This window comes from Falco punctatus (genome assembly GCF_963210335.1).
Source record: "Falco punctatus genome assembly, chromosome: Z".
NCBI classification, from domain to species: Eukaryota; Metazoa; Chordata; class Aves; order Falconiformes; family Falconidae; genus Falco; species Falco punctatus.
In genome coordinates this window covers 50,470,084-50,494,458 of record NC_137586.1, presented here as the reverse complement: position 1 = coordinate 50,494,458, position 24,375 = coordinate 50,470,084, and the positions used below count along the sequence as shown (strand labels likewise).

The 24,375-nt window shown below is 38.2% G+C and overlaps 1 protein-coding gene across 3 annotated transcripts in view; it reads left to right on the top strand.

Annotated features, from left to right (window-relative positions):
* The first annotated feature begins 1,186 nt into the window (after positions 1-1,186).
* Positions 1,187-24,375, top strand: part of SLC27A6 (solute carrier family 27 member 6) — a 41,398-nt gene continuing 18,209 nt past the window's right edge. For all 3 annotated transcript variants that reach the window (XM_080373154.1, XM_080373153.1, XM_080373152.1), the window contains exons 1-4: positions 1,187-2,321; positions 10,752-10,958; positions 13,122-13,280; positions 14,308-14,432. In XM_080373154.1, coding sequence (XP_080229280.1) covers positions 1,808-2,321; positions 10,752-10,958; positions 13,122-13,280; positions 14,308-14,432 — 1,005 coding nt within the window. In that variant the 5' untranslated portion in view covers positions 1,187-1,807. The remainder of the gene's footprint in view (positions 2,322-10,751; positions 10,959-13,121; positions 13,281-14,307; positions 14,433-24,375) is intronic.

The following is a 24,375-nucleotide window of genomic DNA, read 5'->3' as shown; positions in this document are numbered from 1 at the left end:
TTTCAAATATGGGATTTCCTCTATGCTATTAATAAAATTCAAGATGACCCCAGAAGAAGTATGCTCTGATAAATAAATTTCTTCTTTGTCCAGAGAAGGAAGACATCTCTTACTGACTCCAACTTGCACAAGTGACACAGCAAGCTGGCCTGGTATCTGAAGGAGACAATGGAAGCCAGGACTACACTGTTAGCACTTGGATCTCATGATTAAGATGTACCATTCTGGGGAGGAAAAAGATTTTAGTATCAAGTGCCAATTGGGTGGATAATAAGTATATTCCTGTGGATACTGCAGTAACACCCTGGAGCACTAGTCAACACTCTGGACCACTCGGCCAGTACATGAGGTAAACAATAGGATGGGGTGTGGAACATGACAAAGGGCTAGGTTATTCTGATGTGATATTGGCAACAGGCAGATAGAGGAGTTTGTACTGTAAACTACCCGTACTCAGTCTTATGACTTTGGAAAATTCACAATTATTCAAAAGCATACTCATACCCTGTAAAAAAATGCATTTAGTGTAAGCTCCAGTTTTAAAATAATTAAGTACCTGCTGAGTTTTTGTCACGATACACACTACAGTCATTAATTCAAACTGTTTGTAGCCAACACAACAGAAAATGTGTCACTCATAGAATGACCTCAGCTTCTCGGGGCCCGTGTAACTCCGGACTGCACTGCACTGGAAACACATGAACACCACATTACATGTCTCACCAAGGGCAACAGCTGTGGATGACTTTGGATAGCAGGGAGCCATCAGTGTGTCGAAGTGCTTGGGGTGACAGACCTCAGCAGCTGCAGGGCCAGCACCGTGCCCAGGTGTGACTGCTTCTTACCAGTGGCACCTCTCCTGCGTGAAGGAGACATTCCGCGGTGCACTGACCCACAGCCTTGGCGCAGCCCCGTTTCCTGGCAGACCGAACCAGGCCCGAAGGCGCTTCCGCCCCGGGCTAGCTGCGCCGCCGGTCGCCTTGGTCTAAAACCGCTCCCAAGGCCGCAGTGGTGTGTGAGGGCGGGCAACAGGCAGCCCTGCGCCCCTGGGGTGACGCTGCCCAGATGCCTCGGCGCAGAGCCAAGCCCCCGGGACCAGCGGCGGTAACTGCCTTCCCGGGGCCGCACCGAGAGAAGCGCCCGGCGGGGAGCACCTGCCGCACCGTCAGCCCCACCGCCTGCCCAGCGCCCCGGCCCTCGCTCCACCGCCGCCCGCCGCAGCGAGGACCATCCCGGGGCGAGGCTCCCAGCCTTCGGCCGCGGCCTCACCCCGGGACCCAGCCTCCCGGGCTCTCGCCGCCGGGGGTGGAGTAAGGCTGATCGCGCCTTATGCAACCGGCTCAGGGAGCAGCCGCCGCCCCGCCAGCAGCTCGGTGGTGTCCGTGAGTCCCGGGGCCGCGGGGAGGGGAGGCGGACGCACTGTGGTCTCAGCCGTGCGTGGTGAGGGCGGGAGCGCTAGCCCTGCCTGCCCGGGCCTGCCCCGCCGGGGCGTGCCGTCACGCAGGTGCGGGGTCCGCCGCGCCGTGGGAGGCTGAGGCGGGCGGGCGGCTCGGGGCGGTGGCTGTGCGGGGGCGGCGGGGCCGAGGTGTGCAGCCGGCGTTCGCGCTTGGCTGCTGGGTTTCCCCTGTCCTGCCGTTGCCTGACCGGCCGGGAGTCGCCGGCAGCTTCCCGGGGCGGCGGCGCACCTCCGCAGGGGGGGAGGGCGGGAAAAGCCTCAGCCCCTGCCGGCTGTCTCCTCAGAGCCCGCAGCCTGCCTGGACGCTCCTCGCGTCCAGCTCCGTGTGTCAAGCCGCCTGGCCGCGGGGAAATGAGTGGCTGGGACGACCTTTATCCACTCCCAATGCTGCCCTCCTGGGTACCGGGCGCTGCCGCTGGGATCATCTCCTTGCACCTTATGCAGAAACTCCTCTTCCCCTACTTCTGGGCTGACCTGAGATACCTGATGAAAGTCTTGATGTGTGGGCTGAGACTGGAGATGTACCGGCTGCAAGGAAAGATCGTCACAGTTCTGGACAAGTTTGTGAAGCTGGCTGAGAAGCAGCCCCACAAGCCATTCCTCATTTACGAAGGGAAGGTGCACACCTACCGGGATGTGGACAGGAGGAGTAACAGGGTAGCACAGGTCTTCCTACACCACGGGGCTCTGAAGAAGGGCGACACGGTGGCCCTGCTGATGGGCAACGAGCCAGATTTCATCCACGTGTGGTTTGGGCTGGCCAAGCTGGGCTGTGTGGTGGCTTTTCTCAACTTCAACGTCCGCTCCAGATCCCTCCTGCACTGTGTCATGAGCTGTGAGCCCAAGATACTGGTTGTGGGAGCAGGTAGAGTATACACACCTGATTTGTAGATCCAGAGCTTTTAATGTGACATCTCCCCTGTGTGTGTCTCTCCAGCTCCTTTACTGAAAACCTGGTTTTCATATGTTTATAGAATGAAACAAACCTAGAGCTAGAACAGGCTTCAAGAGATCATAAAGCTTAAGCCTCTCAGGCAGAACCAAGTATATCCATGTTTTGGGGACATCCATTTAACCTTTTGGTAAAAAATGTGCATTGCAGAAACGTTTGCAACGTCTAAGTACAGCCTGTTCCAAGCATTTAATCACTTCAGTAGTTGCTTAATGTCTCAGGAAAGATAAAAATGATATACTAAGAATAATTTCCAATTCCTTTTTAAATAGTCAGTTTTAATCTTATTTAAGTCATGTACTTTATTCTCCTGTACTATCTTCCCATCTTCGTAGGGATCAAAAGCACTTTAAGCTGGAAAGTCTTAAGCTCATAATGCACAACCTCTGTTGTACAACTGTTCACACAGGTACGATAGTCCTCCAGGGACTAAAATTGAGAAGTTGGGGTTCTTTTACAGGAGTGGCACATAGGAGGTTGCTTTGTAGTCAATTTACTATTGGTGTTGGATCATAGAAGAAATTGATGTGTTTGAATAGGAGATAATAGTGTGTGTTGTGTTAAGTTTCCAAAGTATTACATTTTTATTATGTGCTTCAAAAGAATGTAAAATCTTGATGTAGGCATACTGTGTATTTTATATTCAAATTGGGCTTCAGCGATGAAGTTGTATAAACTGAAGACAGATCCAAAGCCTAAACTTGCCTCAGGATTTATGATCAAGTGCAAGAGAATCTGCAATGCTAAAAGATCACACAGAACCTTGACATTTGGTTGGAGGAGATTTCAAAATGTTAATGTTTTCCTACCTATCTAAAATTATTATTTCAAGTCTACTCTTCCTTATTTCTATTTCACAACTTCTCGCCTTATTCCTATTACACAGGCTGGGGGTGTGTGTGCATCCATGACACCTGAATGGTGGAATTTCCTTCCATCTGTTCTCTGCTGCTGCAAATTTGTGCTTTCAAAGATGTATTAAATATTGTCCCTTGCGTATTTTTTAGTTAGAACAAGCTAGTGAAAGAAAGCCCAAAACACATGATCACAGTGCTTCTGAACTGACAGTTTTTAAATTTGCCTTCTTACTTAATAAGAAAAAAAGTTCTCATTTAACACCCTTTCATGAATATGTGCTTTTGAGTGCATGGATTGAGGAATGGATTTAATGTTCAGAAAATTCGTGCTCATTGACTGCAGTGAAGGAGAACTTTGAATCAAAACTTCTAAGAGTAGTCTTTATTAAATGAGAGGTTAACTAATGAATGAAAAAAGCATTTGCAAAGGAGGAACAGAGTCCCTGTTTCTCCGCTCCTAATCTGTTACTAAGAGTGACTGTGTTGCACTAGCTTGTTCTAGGAGTCTGCCTCTGCTCACAAAAGAGCTATGTGCAGGCAGATAATACAACACAGATACCAATCAATTAGTCTCTAAGCTGATCTTCTATATGTTGGTCTTACTTTATTCATGGGTTTTAGTCTCTGCATTAAATTTGTTAATCTATTGAGCCTGCAAGGCTTCATAGTATTCTTCTTTGGGACTTAGAGGCTCTCTTCTACCTGTATCTGTGAAAGAAGCTGGTTGTGTACTTGTTTATTGGCCACGTCATGTGGAAGAGGAACCTCTTGAAACGAGTCCAGGTTTCGCAGCTAAAAGTTCACATATCCTCCAGTGACTGTAAGGACTAACTCCTACTACTCTTGAAACAAAAATGTAGTGTACATATTGTAAATAATAATTTCTACCTAATGTTTATAAAAATTGCAGGGCACTATTTAATACCGAGGTTATAGTTAGATAATTCTCAGAAGTCTGTTGAACTTCTCTTTGTCCTGTGTTAGTAGGTGTTTTAAGGGATTCTTCTTTATCAGTAGGCATGACTTGAACTTTCTTGTGTGTTTGCTCTTACGGCACAGTTTTCTGCAGGATTGTGCACAGCTTAAACGTATGTTTTCTTTCAAACTATTTACACTAAAAAAAAAATCAACCTGTGGTCCAATACCTATCATTTTCATAGTCTGGCATCATGTTTCGCAACATAAGATTTTTTTTTAATCAGATTAGTATGTAACGGTATTATTTCTGGATAGTGACAATTCTGGTTTTCAAAAACATGTAGGCTTTTCACTCTCCACAAACAAAGGTAGGTTTCACTTAGAAATTCCTTGTAACAGTTACAAAACTATCTTTTCAATATTTTGGATGATCTTTGGTCTTTTTCATAAACTGCAGCACAGCAGAAGTCACCCCCTTAACAATTTGACCATCAAACTGTTATCTTAGCAAGACCAGATCTGTTATTGAAATTCTGCTCTTGTCAAATCTACTTAATATTAAAGTTTCAGTTGTGCTGAAGGGAACCTTCTACCTTCTGCTGCTACCTGCAACAGTTCCCACAGATAATTGTGTACTGCTGAATCTTTCCCGCTCAGAATGGTGGTGTAGCCTTCCTCTGTATGAGATGATTGCACCTTGCAGCTTCTTTTGGTGCATCTTGTCATTTTTCCAGAATGCTTTTATTTTTTACAAATGTGATACCTCTATCCAAGTAGGCTGGGCACTCTTTGTGGTTGTGTTTTCTTACACGTCTTGTTTGGTCTTTCATGCTGCCTATTGCAAGATCACTTCTATTTGTGGAATTTGTACTTTTCAATTTTGTTTTGTGCCTGCATGTTTTTCAGAAATTGTGATTTGGTAACCCAGACCAATTAGTATCATTTTGTCTTTCTTTCAGCACTTGCAGTCAGACACTTCCAATAGTACTTATGTTTTGGAGGTTTGGTTTTGACTTGTGTGTTCTATTAATTTCTCTCTATTATATTCTCTCTGCAATTGAATATTTTATTCTTTAGCCTCAGATAAGTTAAACATTTCTCATTATTGTTGTTTTCTTATATGATTTCATATAAATCTCTAAAAGGTTGAATTTTTTCTATGACAGCGATGTTCTTATTCATTTAGCACAATATAGTAACTTTTTTTTCCCTTCCCATCCAAGTGCAGACTTTAAGGCAAGTATAGATTCTCTGATTTGCCAAAATTTAGACTTTGTGTTCCTTTCCAGTTTTTCCACTTGCCTTTGTGTTTTTGCTTTAGCAACTTTCATCTGTTGTGTTCCAGAGCATTTAGCTCTTGCTTTAATTTGTTATGTGATGTTCTCACACTTCCATTCCAGAAACACAGTCTACCACCACTCCCATTCTGGGGAATGTTTTTTGAAAGAGATTCAAAAGTTGGAGTTTAAAACAGCATTTTTAATAAAACAGCAGTTAACTAACATGTAGGTAAACAAGGAACTTGTAAAGGAGAAAAAAAGAAGCTGTATGCCCTTCTCTCTGTCACAATGCCAGCATTAGCTTACTTCAACAACAGTAAGATCTGTTTAAAAGGTATTCATCCGTACTACAGTTGTTACCAGATTATGCCACCCGTACTCATTTATAAGCTACTGGTTAAACCAGGGAGTAAGGTGCTGCTTAAAATGAAGGCACCTTTTAAGGCAGGGGTCCTCAGACTACGGCCACGGGCTGGATACAGCCCCCCCAGGGTCCTCAATACGGCCCCCGGTATTTACAGACCCCCCCGCCGGGGTTGGGGGGGAACCAAGCAGCCGCAGATGGCTGCCTGCCACTGCATCCCCGCCGGCCCCCTGGTTAAAAAGTTTGAGGACCCCTGTTTTAAGGCACTTTGTCCTTGCTGGGCATATTTCTATTCATTGGAGTCTTGCTTGAACAAGGGATTACATGTCATGTTTTGGACAGTGCTTTTGTAACAGCAATACTGTTAAACAACTCTTACAATCTAGTGACCCACCAGAAAGGTACAAATGGAATTTGCCAGTGTATTATAGCGTATTGCTACTTGGAAGTGTTCAGGTTGTAGAAGGACATCCCAGATTGCCATCATGACCACTGATAACAAGGATTCCAACTGTAAAAGGATTGCATTACTAAACACCATGAGATTGGTTTACATCAGTCCTGATAGGAAAGGCTATTTAGGGAGTGTATATGTCATATGGACATGTATGGGCAGCCAGCTCATTGTGGACCTGGTTGAACAGGTATTTTCGAACAAGATGACCTCCAGACATCCCTTCCAACCACAGCCATTGTGTGATTCTGCAATTCTGTACAGATTTACATCTCTTAGCTGTGCACGTATAGCATTTTCCTGGCCAGGGTTCTTTGCTCTTGAGGCACCGGCAGTGCTTTCTGGTGCTGCTCCGTGTTTTCTACACTTCTCATTATTTGAGCTCAGAACCAGGGTTTATGCTGGCAGGAGTAAAGTTCAGACAGAAGTGTGTCTACATCCTGGAGTAAACAAAGTTTTTTGGTATTTGTGAATTAAGGTCATATGGTATTATATACAAGTAGCAGTATCGTCCTTCAGATGTTAGTCACCGAGTAAAAAAAAAAAAAAAAGGATTTTATTACAATGCTCTTTTTTAACTGTTTGGAATGAAAAGCTATTTAAGCATAAACAATTAGGACAAGGAAACCACAGAAGGCCCACAGAAGACACTCTTACCTGCTGTTAGACACCGTATCTCTTTGATCAGTTGCTTTTACTTGATCTGAAGTATCTCGTGTCCCAGATGGCCTTTGAGTGGAAAACAGTGCCAGCTGTAAATCCTCAAGCTGGCTTCTGTTTTACTACCTTTACTGCCTTCAGTAGTGTTACAAGATACCAACACTGAACCTGAGCCACATCTGACTTGTAATTTCTGTTATTATTACTTAGTGAGAATGAATGTTGAGTCTAAGGAGTCACGTGGGGAATCAAGTACAAGTAACAATTATTTTCTGAGGCTAGACCATGTGGGGAGGAGTTTGGACTTGCCATAGCTTGCTAAGCATATCAGCCAGGGTACACATCAAAGTTACATAAGAACCATTTTATACAGTTTTCCTTCTGAGTAACTTTCTGTTCAGTACAAGTTGATCTCGTAATCTGACGTATTCCTTTCATCTCTGTAGGACTGTGTACTTGCAAAAGGCTGCATTGTTTCTTTGCTAGAAAATAACATAACCCCCCTTTTGTACAGCTTGAAACCTAGGACAGTAGTTCAAAATCAAAACATATTTTCCTCGCTTTCTCAAAAAATGTAACTGAGTTATGTATTAATGTGAATTTAATATAACAGCTTCACAAACTTTTTGTTGAATAATGAAATGCTTTAAAAGTAAGGCGGGGGGGAAGGGGGGGAGGCAAAAAAGTGGAGAAGCATATTCATCTGGACTGATTACAGTGGGGTTTTTTTTCCCAGTAGAAGCCAAACTGTTAGCGCATGTTGTGTATTCATATAGAAACTATGTAAACCATGCACACAGAATGGCTGACTGCTTTGCTAAACTTCAGATAAACATTCATGTCTTCCAAAACAAATACACCAAAACCTGAATATACTTTTATAGTGTAAAAAGCAAACAAGTACTTCAGAGAAACCACAAGCTTAAACAGCTAAATTGCTTTACTGTTAATTACTTTCCTGTATGGTAAAGTACACATATCAGGTACCTCTAGAAATAATCAAACTATGGTTCCTCCAAGAGGGCTGTCTTTACCTGACATATGGACAAGATGATTATATAAAGTCCAATAAGCCCTACACAATGTTTGGCACAGAAATTCTTTGTTCAGAGGACAAAACATATAGTTGACTATCACCAGAATAATTATTTGGAAATAGGTTAGTACAACTGAGAGTAATCTTCAGACATCCCATGCTCCTGTGTGTTCCAGAAGTAATTTTCAGTTTCTGGCACTTTGAATACAGCTGTTTTAAATTACCCTTCCTTATTCATTCAATCACTTCATTGTTTCTGCTGTTCTCTGTCTAACTAGACTTTTGTTTCAAGATAACATATAAGTACAAGCTCTTCACATATTGTTCCAAGTACTAGATTCCTGAGCACAGAAGAAAAATTCTATTGTATAATTGATTCATAGTTCAATAGCAGTTAAAAAAACAAGCAAGCCTCTGTGCAACAACAAAAAAGTAGGTCTTATGAGTGTTTAGAGAAACAATAAACAGTGTGTGTTTATTTTGAAGACTGATCTTAGAGTAAATATGTTTCAATCTACTAAAAGGGAGCTCTGCCCTCCTGTCATTCTTGAATCTTTAATGATTGTGTCTGTAGAGTTTGTATTAATAGTTGCCATTTTTCTTCCTTTGAAGTTAGGAAAGAAAAGGGGGGGGGGGGGGGGAGTAAGAGGCAAGTCCTTTTCTTTTTGACAGATTTGCAGTTCATGTTAATCAAATACACAAAGAACTTGATGCACATCTTATCTAGAACTTTGGAATACTAAAAAATTTGAAATATTTGTGAATTGTGTGCAGTCCTAAACAAAAGAGGATGGACAGCTGAGTCTGGTTCAAATGATTACTGGAAGCTGGAGAGTGAACAGATTCTTAACAATCTTTAAGAGTCCTTAAAATCTTTGCTGGCTCTGTAGTTAGAGCTAGTGCACCAATAAAGAATGACAGAGGGTGCTACATTCTTTCACTATTTTGAGAAAGGAAATGGAGCTGCAGCCACTTCTAACACCAGTGTTTCTATTGCTAGGTTCTCAGCCTAACTTCTACCTGCACAAACTATAATTAGTATATTTAGGAGACGTATGTGTATATATGGAATAATAGGAAGACAAAAATCAGTATTAGAAGGTAATAAGTATATAGTTCCTCTGTCACACTTGGTTTATTAATAGCTGTTTTTCATTATCCTGCAGTTAACACTGTTGTCCTTAATATGATTTTTTATTCACTTTTTTCATTCTATTGCTATGTATAGTGGAAGGGAACTGTACTCCAGTGATTCAAACAGGAGGCTATCTGTCTTTTAAATTTTCATAATTATTTGGGTGATTCTTCCTGAACTCAGTTCTGCATTGGGTTACTTACTCTAGGTTTGTAAGTCATATGTTTAGCTGGTGACAGGAGGCTGTATCTCTGTTACAGAGATTAGTATGTCATTCATTAAAATACAGCACTGTAGCACTGTCATTAGGAAAGTAATTTTCTGAAAGATTAAAAATCTTCAGTTATTTTGGTGTAAAATTTATGCAAGGAGGTTCTATTAAGGGTATCCATATTTAGTATTTGTGAAATGAGCTTGGAGTTGTCCCTAGGATTTCAAATGCTGGGTCTGGCAATGCTTCATTATGAGGTTCTGGGTGAGTCATGTCAACTTTGTTTATTCATTTACAAAAACTGAGATAATTACATAAATTTATGCCCACAGGGATATTTGCAAGATTAATTACACAGCTGGAGATTTAGCAAAACACTTAAGTGTAAACGTGTCTTTAAGTATATGAATAGCTCTATTAAAAGCAGTATTATTCCTATTCTTGAGAATTTTCTTGGGTTAGTACTTAAATGCCTGTGCAGTGTTCTGAGCAAGTGACAGATTGCAAAAATGTGTAGAAATACAAACATAAATACCAAATATATTACTTAAGGATTGGCCTCTATTTAGACTTTTTTCTTTTTGTTTAATCTGGGATTCTCTTATGGTTTCTTTCCTGATACGCCAACAAAATAGATCTTAGTTATGCTGCTGTTTTTATTTTTTAGAAGTGAGTTTGTATTTATATTCAGGTAAAAGCCAATAGAAGGAATGGCTTTCAGTGTATGAACATGTGATTATAAGAAAATAAATTTGTCTGATGTACCTAAAATCAGAATCATTAAGGTATCTGAAACACTCAAAGCATTACATAAATAGGCACATGGCTCTTCGGCAGTCTCTGAATAAGCCACAGGCCTGTATCATATTTCTATTCTGTAAAAGTTAGGTACCTACATATGTGTTACAGTTTTGTATTTGTTTTGAAATTAGTCACTTCTGTGCTTCTGAAAAAAATAGTGCTTGATGAGAGATTGCTGTTGAAGGCATCCAGGAAAACCTGCATTGTAATTACCAGCCACATCTATGCTTGCCTTGCATCTTCAACAGATTACTTCATGATTTGTTGAATTTGTTGAAGATGAAGCTTAACTACACTTCTGGCCTTAGTAATGACCAAGGGTTATCCAAAATGATGTGGGAAGAAGGAGCTACTAATGAAGGCTCACTACGTAGCCTTGAGGGCTAGCTGACAAACCTTGTGGGGTCAGCAGTGTTTTTACCACATTATATCCTGTTTTCAGTGAATTTTCATTCTACTTCATCATTATTTTATTGAATTTATTGATGTCATTTTTGTCATATTTATGTCGTGTTACTTTCATTCCTCTTTCTGTTACAAAGAGTAAAATTTAAAAGGAAAAATGCTTTATTTGCTAGTTTTGTGAAGAGATAATGTAAGTAATATTGTTTTGTGTTAATTTTTAAGATTTGCTTGGGACGCTGGAAGAAATTCTTCCTAACCTCCAAAAAGACATTAGTGTTTGGATAATGACCAAAGACTCTGCTTTTCCAAGTGTGCATACCCTTTTAGATAAAATAGAGGCAGCATCTGAAGACCCTGTTCCAGTTAATCAACGTTCTGCCGACAACCTCAAGTCATCTGCTTTGTATATATTTACTTCAGGAACAACAGGTACTGTTCTACTAAAGAGTCTATATTTTCCTTCAGCTTTCATCTAGAAACTTGATTTTCCAAATCTCGAATCTTTTTGTTCATCTTTTTATAGTAGAATATCATATTTTTTATCTGGAAATATTATGGTAGAAAATAAGCATGTTTCTTGGCAGTGACTGTTTACATTCAGTGGTTTATGGGCTTCTCTTCTTTTTTTTTCTTGCTACATTCTGCAAACACTATGAGAAGCTTTACCTGTTACATCACAGCTAAGGTGTTTGTTTATAAAACGTTTTACTTTTTCAGTGGGTTTACAATGATGATACTATTGTGGGATCACATGCCACTGCCTAGCTAATATACCTAACTGTATCTAGAAATTTAAAAAACAAATCATAAAACAAGCATGTAAACATTCATTTTTTCTTCATTAGGTCTTGTTCTATGCAGGTCACTGTAGAGACAGAAAATAGGATTAAGTTACTAGCCTTTTAGTTTAGAAACAGATGGCTGAATTTATTACCAGTGCTCCACCAGCTAAGAAGCTAAGACTTTAAAAAAACTGGACACTGACATGAAAAGCAGCATGATGTTGTTAAGATAAGCAGATTGGCATTCTCATTCAGCTGAAAAGCTTTAGTCACAAGAAGATTTAAAATTAAGATGTGTTTCGTGGCTTTTTTCACTCATACAAGTAATTTGTTTGCTTCTGGTTCTGGGGAAAAATTATGAAATAAAACTGTCAGTCTAAAATAAAAAATTAGGAATGTATCAATATTTTTAAGAGGTCAGGTATGTTTATAATACCACTAATGTACAGGCGGTTGACCTTGCTCATTAAATGTAAGGAGTTTTAGCTAAAAATATTACAGAGTTCTCCAGGTAGGAGGATTTTTTTCTTATAACTGCATTCAAAATACCTGTGTGAAGTCTCAAATTTTAATTATGTAGAATTTAAAATATTTTAGAGGCCTTGTTTGTATTACATTTATTTATACTGGATTTCTTCTATGTACCATGTAACTAAAAGAATAAGGTTTGTTTAGTGTCAAGAGTGTGGAATAATTAATACTGATCTAAAGTAACTGAGCATTTTTCATGGTTTTTGGTAAAGCAAGAGCATAGTGTTGCTCCTAAAATCAATGACTGGTAAAATTAGTTAAAAGAAAGAAGTATCTTGCGTAGCAGCTTATGTAAAGACAGAAGGAAAAAACTTGAAACTGTAGAGCACTTCTTGCGATAAGTGATTCATTGGCAACATAGGCTTATTGCCTTTTCTCTTTAGTATGATGGGTTTTGGAATAGCTTTGAATTGTAGCTAGAATCTCCATGGATTAGACTTCCAGTTAACAGCTGTAGTTGAGTCTTCGAATTTTCTAGCTTTTCTAGAATAGGTAAGAAAACTTTCTGAACTATTAAATTTTTTGACGCTGCTCATCATCAGGACTCAGCCTGAAATTTTTGTGTGTATGTGAGAATATGTATGAAGCAAGAACACGTGGCCTACTCAAAATAATGGGTACCAGAGTAATAGCCTAGGAAGCCCTTGCATGTGAGTCTGTATTGCTAAACAGAAATTGTGTGCTGAACCTGAAGAAACTCGTTAAGAACCTAACTGGAGTGGATTTTTGGTGGATTTTTTATTTTTTTTTTTTAATTCTACATAGCCTTCATAGTGTCCTAAAATAAACGGGTAGGCAGATACACTCATCTTGGATACACCCACTGCATGATTTACTTTGTGTAGATCCCATACCTTTCTTAATTATGTTACAGTCACTATGACTCTTGCCTGAAAGAGATCTAGTGTGATGCCTCTTTATGTTAAAGGAAGTCCATATGTATGGTAAATGCTTTTGGCCCTTTGTTGGCTTTATATAGTTTGATAGCATGCTAGCCATGGAGTTTCTTCATGTTTCCACCTATTTGAATCAACTTAACATCAGATTCAATAACTAACAGACGAGATTACAAACTGGTTTATGTTTCTATGTGTACAGAGCAAATGTGCAATATTGTATTAATAAGCAACTCACTGTCTATTAACAGTCATCTAAACAGATGGCTGAAAATATGGTTAGAGAAGAAAGAATTGATTCTTTTATGATTTTAGAGACCTTAACAGGAAAAAATAGTTATCTTAAGAGATGCTTCATGCATGGTTTTGGATTTTCATTACAGGTCTCCCAAAGGCTGCAGTTATCAGTCACATGCAGGTTCTTAAAGGAGCTGCTGGACTGTGGGCTTTTGGTGCTGCTGCAGAAGACATCATTTATGTTACTCTGCCTCTTTATCATAGTGCAGCATCTCTTCTTGGCATTGGTGGATGCATTGAATTAGGTAGGGATTGTTTCCCTTAATTATGTTGTTCATAGAAAATTAATTAACATAAAAATGTATAAAACACACTCAGGTTCACTGCCATTAGGAAAACTAATGCTTTTGATGAAATCTAATGGAACAGTCTTTTTGGAATAGCTTTATATTTCTGTATTTTGGAGTCAGGGGCTGTTGTATTAGCAAAGGATCTCTTACAAGCTGTCTTTGTGGTACTGGGGAAGAATTAGTTATAGGCATTTGTGCACAATTGTTTTTACTTTTATATTTAGGTAAAAAGGGATTTAAAGACATGTAATATTTTGGCAATGTTAAAATGCATTAGTATTATGTACAGACTAAGTGTTGTACTGTGAGATAGAACAAAAATGCATTTTGGTGAATTTAAGACTGACAGACATTTATAGTAACCATTCATCTCTGTCATATATCATTAGATGATATATAACTTTTTTCCATTTAATTTGTGTAGTTCTGGCATGGACAATAAAATCTATACTTTACAGAAACAATGTAGGTGTCCTCAGTGACTTTCTTATGAAATATTTATTTGGAACTTGATGGCAAATACTTCTTTTGCCTGAAGCATCAAGAAGTCAGGGCAAGGGAAAGATTAATGGATTATGGATTAATTGATTGAATCTGCATCAATGAATACTATTTTTGTTGAAAAACAAAATTTCAGTGATATGCAAATGATTTGCTAATTCAGGCTGACTTTTCTAGATATTTTCAGTTACACTCTTTTGAATAATATTGCAACACCAACAAAGAGAAGCTGGCTTCTTGCTTATAACCTCTTACCTATCGGTTTAGTCTCACTAAGGAGGAGATTGAGTTAATGTCCCTTTTTTGTCTACCAGATTTGAACACACATCTTCTAATAAAACAGCTTGAACACTATGTAATTCTCTGAACAAGGCTGCTTTTAGTTCCTCTTATGTTCTATTTTGTAGAAATAGTGAACATAGCTAGGTAAGCTGCCATATAAAGAAAATGCTTCATTTCCTTTTCTACTGTTTCCATAAAGGTGCAACCTGTGTGTTAAAAAAGAAGTTCTCAGCTAGTCAGTTTTGGAGTGACTGCAAAAAGTACAACGTGACTGTCATCCAATACATTGGAGAACTTTGCCGTTACCTTTGCAGCCAGCCAGTGGTAAGTGGAATCAAAATGATGGCTATTCATCTGTAAGTAAGTGAAATGTACAGTTACTGTTCTTAAATGCAGTTATGTTAAGGGGAAATAAAACTGCATTGAACCTGTCCCTCTGTTCTTTCTATGTGAGGTTCTTCAAATATTTGGTTATCTATGGACTGTAAAAAATGTTATGGCTTGAATCAGGAAGATGTTAAAAGTATTAAAAGATTTTAAGACTAAAAACTGAATCAGTTTTGGTGAAAAAGTATTATTTCACAGAGTTTCACAATGTAAGTTTGGAAAACCAGGATTAATATTCATTGTCTTTTCAGAATTTTTGAAACTTTGTTTCTGGGCACATAAAAATATGGGAGGTCTCAAGTTTTGTAGGTTGTGTTTCAGCACTGTTTTGGCTTGTGGAATGTGCTTGTTTTGAGACCATCTAAACTGTATTTTTAAATTTGGAAGGGGTTTGGTGTGAGCAGCTCAAAGGAAGAATGCCTTTTGTTCCAGTTAGAAAGCTATTCCAGACAACAAACCTGTTTTTGTTAAAGTGACATTCCTCTCTGAAACTGTTAGACCTAACCTGAAAATATTTCTTTTCCTTTGGCTGTCAGTGGTGGTATGGTCTGCCTACAAGGTATCAAGTACAAAGTATGCTGAACCTGTTGTAATTACCAAGTATAGTTGACTCAGGTTAACTGAATTAACTCGTGATCTGGGTATTCTCTGATAGGTTTCTGTACTTATCCATTGATGACAGAGAGAGCCCAAGATGTTTAGGGTAAGGTAAATGCCTATAATTCATTGGAATTAATTCAAGATGTATAGAATTGTATAGATGGAATGGATATAACCTGTGGCAAACCCAACTGACTTTCTGTCCTCAAATGCTTGTGCTACATGTGTGAAAATGAATATGAAGCAAACATTCATAGTCTGGTATAAACTAAAATCAATCTTACTAATGCTGGCAATTTCCATCCATTTATGAGCTGCAGATTGTCATATTTTGTTTCAGTAAGAAGTCCTAAATGTTACATCATACATTATCTTACCTGGTTAAGCATTTTAATCATAGAATCATTTAGGTTGGAAAAGACCTTTTAAGATCATCAAGCCCAGCCATTAACCTAACACTGTCAAATCTACTACTAAACCATGTCCTCAAGTGCCACATCCTTAGATACCTCCTCCAGGGATGGTGACTTAACCACTTCCCTGGGCAGCCAGCTCCAAGACTTGACAACCTGTTCAGTGAAGAATTTTTTCTTACTATCCAATCTAAACCTCCCCTGGTGCAACTTGAGGCAGTTCCCTATCATCTTATCACTTGTTACTTGGGATGAGAGACTGACACCCACCTCGCTACAACCTCCTTTCAGGTACTTGTAGAGACCGGTAAGGTCTCTCCTCTTCTCCAGGCAGAACAACCCCAGGTCTCTCAGCAGCCTCTTGTAAGACAGATTCTTAAGACCTGTCACCAGCTTCATTGCTCTTCTTTGGACATGCTCCAGTATGTCAATGTCTTTCTTGTAGTGAGGGGTGGACCCAAAGCTGAACACAGTATTCAAGCTGTGGCTCCACCAGTATGGAGTACAGACTTTACACAATTACTTATAATCATAAACAGCTTTTATTTTGAATACTAAATAAAAATAAATAACAGCTTCCAAGTACCTGTATAACATTAAGCAGAAAGAACTGTATTCTCTTTTAATTTAACAAAATGTTTAGAATACAAAGAGATTTGGGAAAATGTACAGAAGTTGGATGCAATACAGTTGTTATCTCTTTGGAGGTTCTCTGTTTGCCTCTATCGTAATACAATTTCATGATTTAAAAAAAAATAATCAATGGTTTATTTCCCTTTCAGTGGATTTTATTGAAATGACTCATCTCTTAGGAAATGGGGCCAATAATTCAAATTAATTCATCTGAAAACTCTTTTCTAATCCAAGTCCTCATTTTATGGTTTTCCAGAACAAGCTTTTCCTTAAGCAATGTTCGAATAATTCAAAAAGAATGCAAATCAGTGTTGTTTCTAGCAAAATAAAAATCTGCATTAGTATCTCAAATTGAATTTTTTTTCCTCTATGAAAATTTTCAGAAGTGTTTAACTAATGTAGTGGTGGGTCATAGATCCTCCAGCACTATCCCTGCATGCCTTAGCAAAGAGGAAGTTACTGAATTAAAAAGGGCATAGACTGATGTCCCATTGACGACCACTGTCTGTGACATAAAACTACAATAGTGATGCCTTTCTTCCTCTGTTTCTTTTTTTTTCAGTTTTGTTGGGGTTTTTAATTATTCTTTTTATTTGTTTAGTTTTTAACTTTATAATAAAGCAAATAAAAAAAGCACAGAATAATGAAAAATCAAGTTAAAGACCATAAGGAAAATCAAAACTTATGAAAGACTGAGCTTTGAGAAATTGTGATTTTTCTTCATTGTAGGCTAACATGATTTCCTCAAAGTCATCTCCCTTTCTCTAGCACTTCCCAAATATTGATTGTTCCCCTTTTCTGTCCTTTAACTATACAGTTAGAGCATGGCATTTTATTTTACCCATTTTACCCTGTTGAGTATCTTAAAGCAAGAATGATAGATTAATATACTTCATTTTCTAAAACAAACCATTTTATTTTAAAATCCTTACAAGCCATTGTAAAATTTTAAATTTTGCAACTAAAGTTATTTATACTATCATTAACTATTCATTAACTATGTAACTATTCTATTTATTAATTTACATGCATACTTCCTAGGAGCTGGTATGTCTAAACTCTTTGCTGTGTGAGGCTATGAGGTTATTTTTGTTTTGGGGTTTTCTTTTCTAGCTGGCTAAACAGAAACCTAATATACCTTATCAAGAAAAATTAAAATTATGAAATTAATCAGTTTGACAGCTAGGTACTTGAAGAAAAATAGTATTTGTCATGTTAAGACTGGAAGAGAAACATGTTTGCACAAAGAAGTGGAAGGAGTTTAAATAAGTTTTGGAATCCATTACTATTTTTCAAGTAGGTGAAATAATTGCCAAGTTATCTCTTTTTAAATGTCATTAACTTAGACGTACTATTTATACTGGCAGCATGAGAAGGATATGGCTAATACAAGTTTAAAGCTCTGTGAAGATACTATGTGGGCAGTGTTCTCAATGTTGGAGTACTATAAAGCCCATCTAATGAATGTAGATTAAACCCATAGCAATTATCTTAAGTGCTTCATTTGTTTCTTTAATGCTAAACTTGAAATAAATGGTGTATTTCTAATAGTTGGAGGCCACAGCATGACCTCTTATTTCATAGATTTTGAACAGAACTTTTGGCAGGTCTCTATGGTAGCATATAGACTCTTGGATTAGCTTTCCTTATTATTTTGTGTTTGATCTTTCTGCATCCCATTCACATGTGCAACAGTTCTTGAAGACTTTTGCAATGGAATTTTTCTGAAACTTGGTCTGCAGTCCAGTTTGGTTTAGTAATTGTCTGTAAAGAACATTTGTTAGAAAGGGAAGTTGTCTTTTTTCCTTAAGTAGAAAGACCTTGCATTATATGATGTTCATAGATTTTGCAGGGCACCTAAATAAGTGAGTAGTCCTCCTCCCTGCCCTCTTCCAAGCTCTTTTTTCTACAGTCTTTTCATGATAGTGAAAGTAGAAGAGCCAGCATTGATGGCTAGTAGCTATCAGTAGCTACAAAATGGATCCTGCTCTAAGATATTAGCATGACTACACCAGTGAAAGAGAACATTCAGCAGATTAGTAACTTGGTCTTTCTGGCTGACATTGCTCAAAAATGTCTATTAACGGTGTTCTATGAAATTTCAGAAGTGTGGCATAGCAGAGCTCCCTATATTGCCTCTAAACAGAGGCACTGGAAGTACTCTACTTATCTGTGGATATATTTTCCTTAGAGGGTTGCATCTAGCATTTAAAGTGTATACAAAATCTTCCTAAAGCACTTACAGATTTATTTCAAATTTGAAGTAATGAGCTATTTAAATAATACATTGCATCCTGAAGCTTTTGGACAGGTATTAATGGTAATGCAGCATCTCTTTCCTGCTTTTCTGTAAAGGAGACCTGAATCCTGAAGTGGTTTACAGGCAGAGGCTAGAAATCAGTTTTATTGTTCATCAGGTCCTGTGTTCTACTCTTAGAAGCTGCCATACGTTATGACATTAACTGTATGATTTATGATACTTTTCATGAACTTGGTAAGCTCTCTATTAAAACCAGAGTTCACTTCTACTTGTATTCAAACTGTATTTCTCAACTAATTATATCATTGCTTAGAAATACTCTTTCAATTAGTATCCAGCCAATGTTACCCTTTGGCATCAGTAACATTTCCTATTTCATTAGGGTTACCTCAAGTGTGTAAGACCATGTATATCAGCATATTTTTTTTTCCGTAAAGCTGAAGAAAGCCAATCTCTACTACATGCAGTTTGGCCAAGTTTTCTTTGGGTGGGATTAAGCTCTCTGAAGTGACTTTAGAAAAGATGCTTAAGGATTTATTTTATTAAAACTTTTCCTTGTCAGAACAGTAGTAATGGGGACAAGGAAGTCAGTGCTGCTGGGATAAGCTAACAGAATGAACACTTATTTCCCAGCTGTTTCCTCAAGGTCTGTGGGAAGGGGTGTAAAAATGGGGTCTGTGTATGTTGGATAGTCTCCTGCCTAGAAACAGTTTCTTTGAGGGAAGGGAATTTGATAGGAAGGTAAGGAAAGAAAATGAGTAATCAGGCACTTCTCTACAATGCAGGTTTTACTTGACATCACATTTTATTCCCTGTTAAAGTTTAGCTCAATTTATGTTCAGTTTCTTTCTCTTCATCATTAAAATGCAGAGTGGAAATTTATCAAGCCCCTTGCAGGTTTTCAACATAAACATTTTATTAAGTACTCCAAACGAGTAATGTGTCGCAGACAACCACATCTGCACCTCCCATTTGAAGTCTCTGAATAATCTCTACATGTCATTACAATTTCATTGGGAGGGTGGGGGGTGGGATTTTGCAATTTATTTATTCTTCCAGTAGCCTGTTTTTTTTAAAAAAAAATATGTGCAAGCACTTGTGTATGTTGTAAGCGGACATCATTCTTAATCCAAATTGTTACTGATTTACTACAGTATTAACAGTACCTAAAAGGAGAATTGAACACTGTTTGTACGTGCAGTTAGAGAAGATAGAAATTTTAGGCTAAGAACATAGTCAGCACCTCTGAAATGAAGCTTAGAAATGGACCTGGGATTTGGAAGCTTGTATTTTTTCCCCTCCAGACTGTATCAATTGATCTAATAAAAAATGTACAATGTATTACAACAGCTTAGTGCTTTAAAGTGCCATGACTACAACATCAGTATTATTTTTCAAAAGTGAACTTAAAAGCAGATTGTAATCCCATCCATTTTGATTACTGCCTTGTGATACTTACTACTGGCATACCTATCTTGGATTCCATCCACACAATGAATCTGTGTCTGTTTTCTCATTCTTCCCCCTAATAATGGAAATTTTTTTCAGATTTTCTTCCTGAAAACGTCTTCCATAATGTTTGTAGAGTTCCTTTGGCCTCTAGGAAGCAGTGGTTTTCCATATCCAAAACAGAACTGAAAGCCAGTTGCAAGATCTGCCACTGGTTCAAACATGGAGGCTTAAGACTGTTCTGAGCCTTTAAGAGGTCATTGAACTTGACCAGTTTCCTTCTTACCAGCTTCTCTTCCTAGGTACTAATCTTTTGAATTAAGCTAGTAGAGACATGCAGAAAATATCCTGATAGTGAAGCCCAGAAATCACAATCATACTTTTACAAAGGAAAGCTTTGTACAAAGCACAAGAAATAATCTGTGTGTGCTTTAATTCTCTGAATTGACCTTTAGAAAGTTTTGTGTAATATGTTTTGGCTTGGGGGCTCCTGGGGCAATCGCCAAAAATATAACAATCTACGTTGTATTACTTGATGGAACAGAGACAAAAGTGACTTTTTTTCTTGGTAGATATTTTCTGAGGAAATAGAAGTACAGATAAAAGAAAACATTTCTTATTAGAAGAGCTAACAGAAGAAAATTCCTGTTAGAATCTAATCCTGTTGGATTATCAGGAGATTGATGAATGAAAGTGTGGTGAGATTGAGCTATACTAAATAGCAAACAACCAGTTCCTGAACTGGAAAGATGTGCCCTTTTTCTAGAATTCTTGTTCCTTTCTTACAGTGCATCTCTTCAGTACACTTCCTGTTTTCTTTTACTTGTTTTAAATTTGTATGTATTTCACTCAAAAAATCTAGTTGCAACTTGTAATTAAGAGTTACTGAAAAGTGAATATAAGCATGCATCTTGAGGAATTTATTACATCTGTCATTGTAATGGTGTGGGGTTTCTCTCATAGTCTCTTTACTAACTACTGATGCCCCTTTTTTCAGGGCTAATAATAGAGGCTGGTGAATGTGGTGTTACATGCATGCCTTGTAAATAGATGAATGTAAACCCTGTCCATCATATTTTATATTTAAGAGATGTTTGCGTTTTTCTGTTCCTGAAATTGCTTTAAGTTTCATCAAGGCTATAATACAGGAGACATTTCATGCCTCCTTTGCTTTAAGTTGCCTTTGCTTCTTTCCATTTGGCTTTTCCTGCTGCAGAAACAGTAAAAGTAGGACAATGAACCTGTTTTCTCATATTCTTTTCACGCAACTGCTAAGTACGTTTTTAGATAGCTGCAGTCATGCATCCTTCCCACACCAATTAATGTACTGTTGATAGCACTTTAAAAGGCATATCTTTTATCAACAACTTAATCACGTAGATATTCCACATAGTTTACAAAGAACACTTAAGGCAGAAGGGCTGGGAGAGTAAAAATCCCAGGTATGTGGTGTTCAGTGTAATAAGGCAGATCCTGACTTGTAAATTAATTACTATACAAATGACACAAGCACTCAAAATGGAAAAGTAGTGTGTCAGAAATTGGTTCATGGTGTATGCAGGTATTTGGTTGTCGTGGTTTATCCCCAGCCAGCAACCAAGCCCCACACAGCCACTTGCTCACTCTCCCCCACCCAGAAGGATGGGGAGGAGGATCGGAAAGGAATGTAAAACTCCAGGGTTGAGATAAGAACAATTTAATAGGTAAAGCAAAAGCCACACACGCAAGCAAGGCAAAGCAAGGAATTCATTCACCACTTCCCATGGGCGGGCAGGTGCTCAGCCATCCCCAGGAGAGCCGGGCTCCATCACACTTAACGGTTACTTGAGAGGACAAACGCCATAATGCCAAATGTCCCCACCTTCCTTCTTCTTCCCCCAGTTTATACACTCAGCATGGCGTCATATGGTATGGGATACCTCTTTGGCTAGTTTGGGTTACCTATCCTGGATGTCCTCCCTCCCAATGTCCCACGCCCCTCCAGCCCTCTGGCTGGCAGGGCCCAAGGAACTGAAAAGTCTTTGATTTAGTATAAACATCACCCAGCAACAACTGAAAACATCAGCGTCCTATCAACATTGTTCTCACATCATAGCCAAAACACAGCACTGTACTAACTACTAAGAAGAAAATTATCACAGCTGAAATGTTGATATACGCATAGTTCAAAGATCTTAGCAGAATGAAGAAACATCCAAGTGTAAGGTGAGAACAGTTCTTGCTTATTAATGCTCCAAAATGGCATTGAAAAAAATGTTTCACCTTTACTGTTAGAAATAAGTGGATATAGACTGAATCCTCATTTTATTTCTGAATCACTCTGTAAGAAAAGAAAATCACAATGCAGGAAAATAAATGGATAGACATTTTTAAAAGCCTTGGAGAGATGTTCTAACATTCTGTTATTCTAAAATCTGTCTTCCTAATTATCTGTAGAGAACTATTAATCACATTCAGAAACACAAGTCATGAGCACATTATCACATTATTTGAACTTATTTGTGGTAGTTGACCAGGGCAATGCATTGAGTCCTTCATAAATGCGGTATTGTGAGTAAATACAGCTTTTAGTGAAGGAAGCGTTAACTAGGTACTGTGCTGTTGCAGCAGGCTAATAGGCATGCAGACAGTTGCTGAACACCAAGTGTTGCAGGGTAACTGGCTGACATGCCACAGCTAGTTCAGGTGTCAAGAATGGCACAGGGACAGCAGAGCTTATGTCCCAGAAGAGATGTATACTAGGTGGCTCTTTGGAATTCCTCCTACTTCTGTAATTCTGTCTACTGAAAGGAAGCTAGTTGATGAAATGCCATCTGAATATGGCAGAAATTCAAAGCATGACTGTTTGATGCTGTAGTCTGTTTAAAGCATAAGTTCCTGTGTATTTTAATTTATTTTAATTTTCATACATTAGGACACTCTAAACTGTGCACCACTCAACCATGTTTCTAGAATTTGTTGGAATTATCATCCCTTTTACTTCCCTTCTCTTATTTATTGCATAAGTTTTTTGGCCACAGTGCCCATGGATACCAACATGCCTGCCCTAGAGTTGTACTCTACATATAATGAATATATAGACAGAGTCATGAAAAAGATGTTAAAATGATTAACTCAGTTTTATTTACTGTGATTCAGTTTCCATTGAACGTTAGCTACACAAAAAGCTAGCGTGAATTAATGTATATTAATTATATAAAAGTTTAGGTAAAAAATAGCTATATGAATTTACTCACATGTAAAACTAATGTGAATTATCACTGTTTAAAGTTTCCCTGATTGTAATAATTTTCTTCATACTTACTAAAATTGCTGGGAGATTAATAATTTCCATTCTTACCGTTGAAAGATTGCTAAATGCCTTACAGGTTTTATGCCTTTTTTTTGCAGAAAGCCCTGCAGTACTCTTTTAGGAGTCTTGTATCAATAGATGGGTTCAGCTGTGGTGAATCCGACTAAATCACAAATATGGCAACTGCAGCAATGCAGCCTAGCAGAAAATTTACGTTGGTTGTGAAGAAGTGAATTGCTGCCTTCTCTTTTAAGAAAATTTGCTTTCTCTGATCAGTTCTTGATGACATCATACATCTTGGTATTTTTGAAAAAGGGCTGAATGCCTTTAGAGAATACTTCCTAAAGTGAAATAGTCATACATTTGGAATTGTTGATAGTCATACATTGTGGTGTTGATAGGTGTTAACACTGAGGACAGTAGAATGCTGACCTGTCAGGTTTACTCTGCATCCTTTCCACTGGAGAAACAACTTTGTGCTGCAGTAATATAAGCCATCCAAAATAACATGAGGAATTGAAGGTAACTGCACTGACTCATGATGCTTTATTTCTCCTTTTGGAAATAACGTGAGGAATTGAAGGTAACTGCACTTATAAATGATGCTTTATTTGTCCTTTTGGAAAAAAAACCCCATATAATCCACGTAGGTCACTGTTTCCTAGTTCATCCTAGTTTGTGTGTTTTCAGCAAGCAGATATCAATGCTTTCTTTTTTCCTTTAAGTATAAACAACAGAAGTAAACTCACCTGCTTATTAACTTGGTCTCAAGAGATTTTGACTGTTCCTAGTCTGATGAAAGACCTGCTTAATTCATGTGTACATACACACTTATTTGTCTCTTCTGTTCATTGTGGAACGAAGGATTTCTATGAAAGAATTTCTTGTGCTATTTTATGTATCTTAGCAGAGGCAACACATTTGAATAGCTCAGTGGCATCAGCAAGGGGAAACTAGAAGAGAAGAACACAAAATAAGGACAATCTTTTTTCTATAGCATATGTATGTAGATGTGTATATATACATACATACATATATAAGGAATTATGTATCTAGAAAGGTGTTTGTATACATATGTACATATGTAGAAGTATAAACAGACAGCATTAGAGTGCCAGAGTGCTGTGTGGTTCTAAAGGTATATGGTAAGAAAACGTACCTGTATTTCTGCTGTCTCACTTCTAGGGCATTCAGTATTGCCACTTGCAATGATTAAAAAGGGAGTCTTATTTT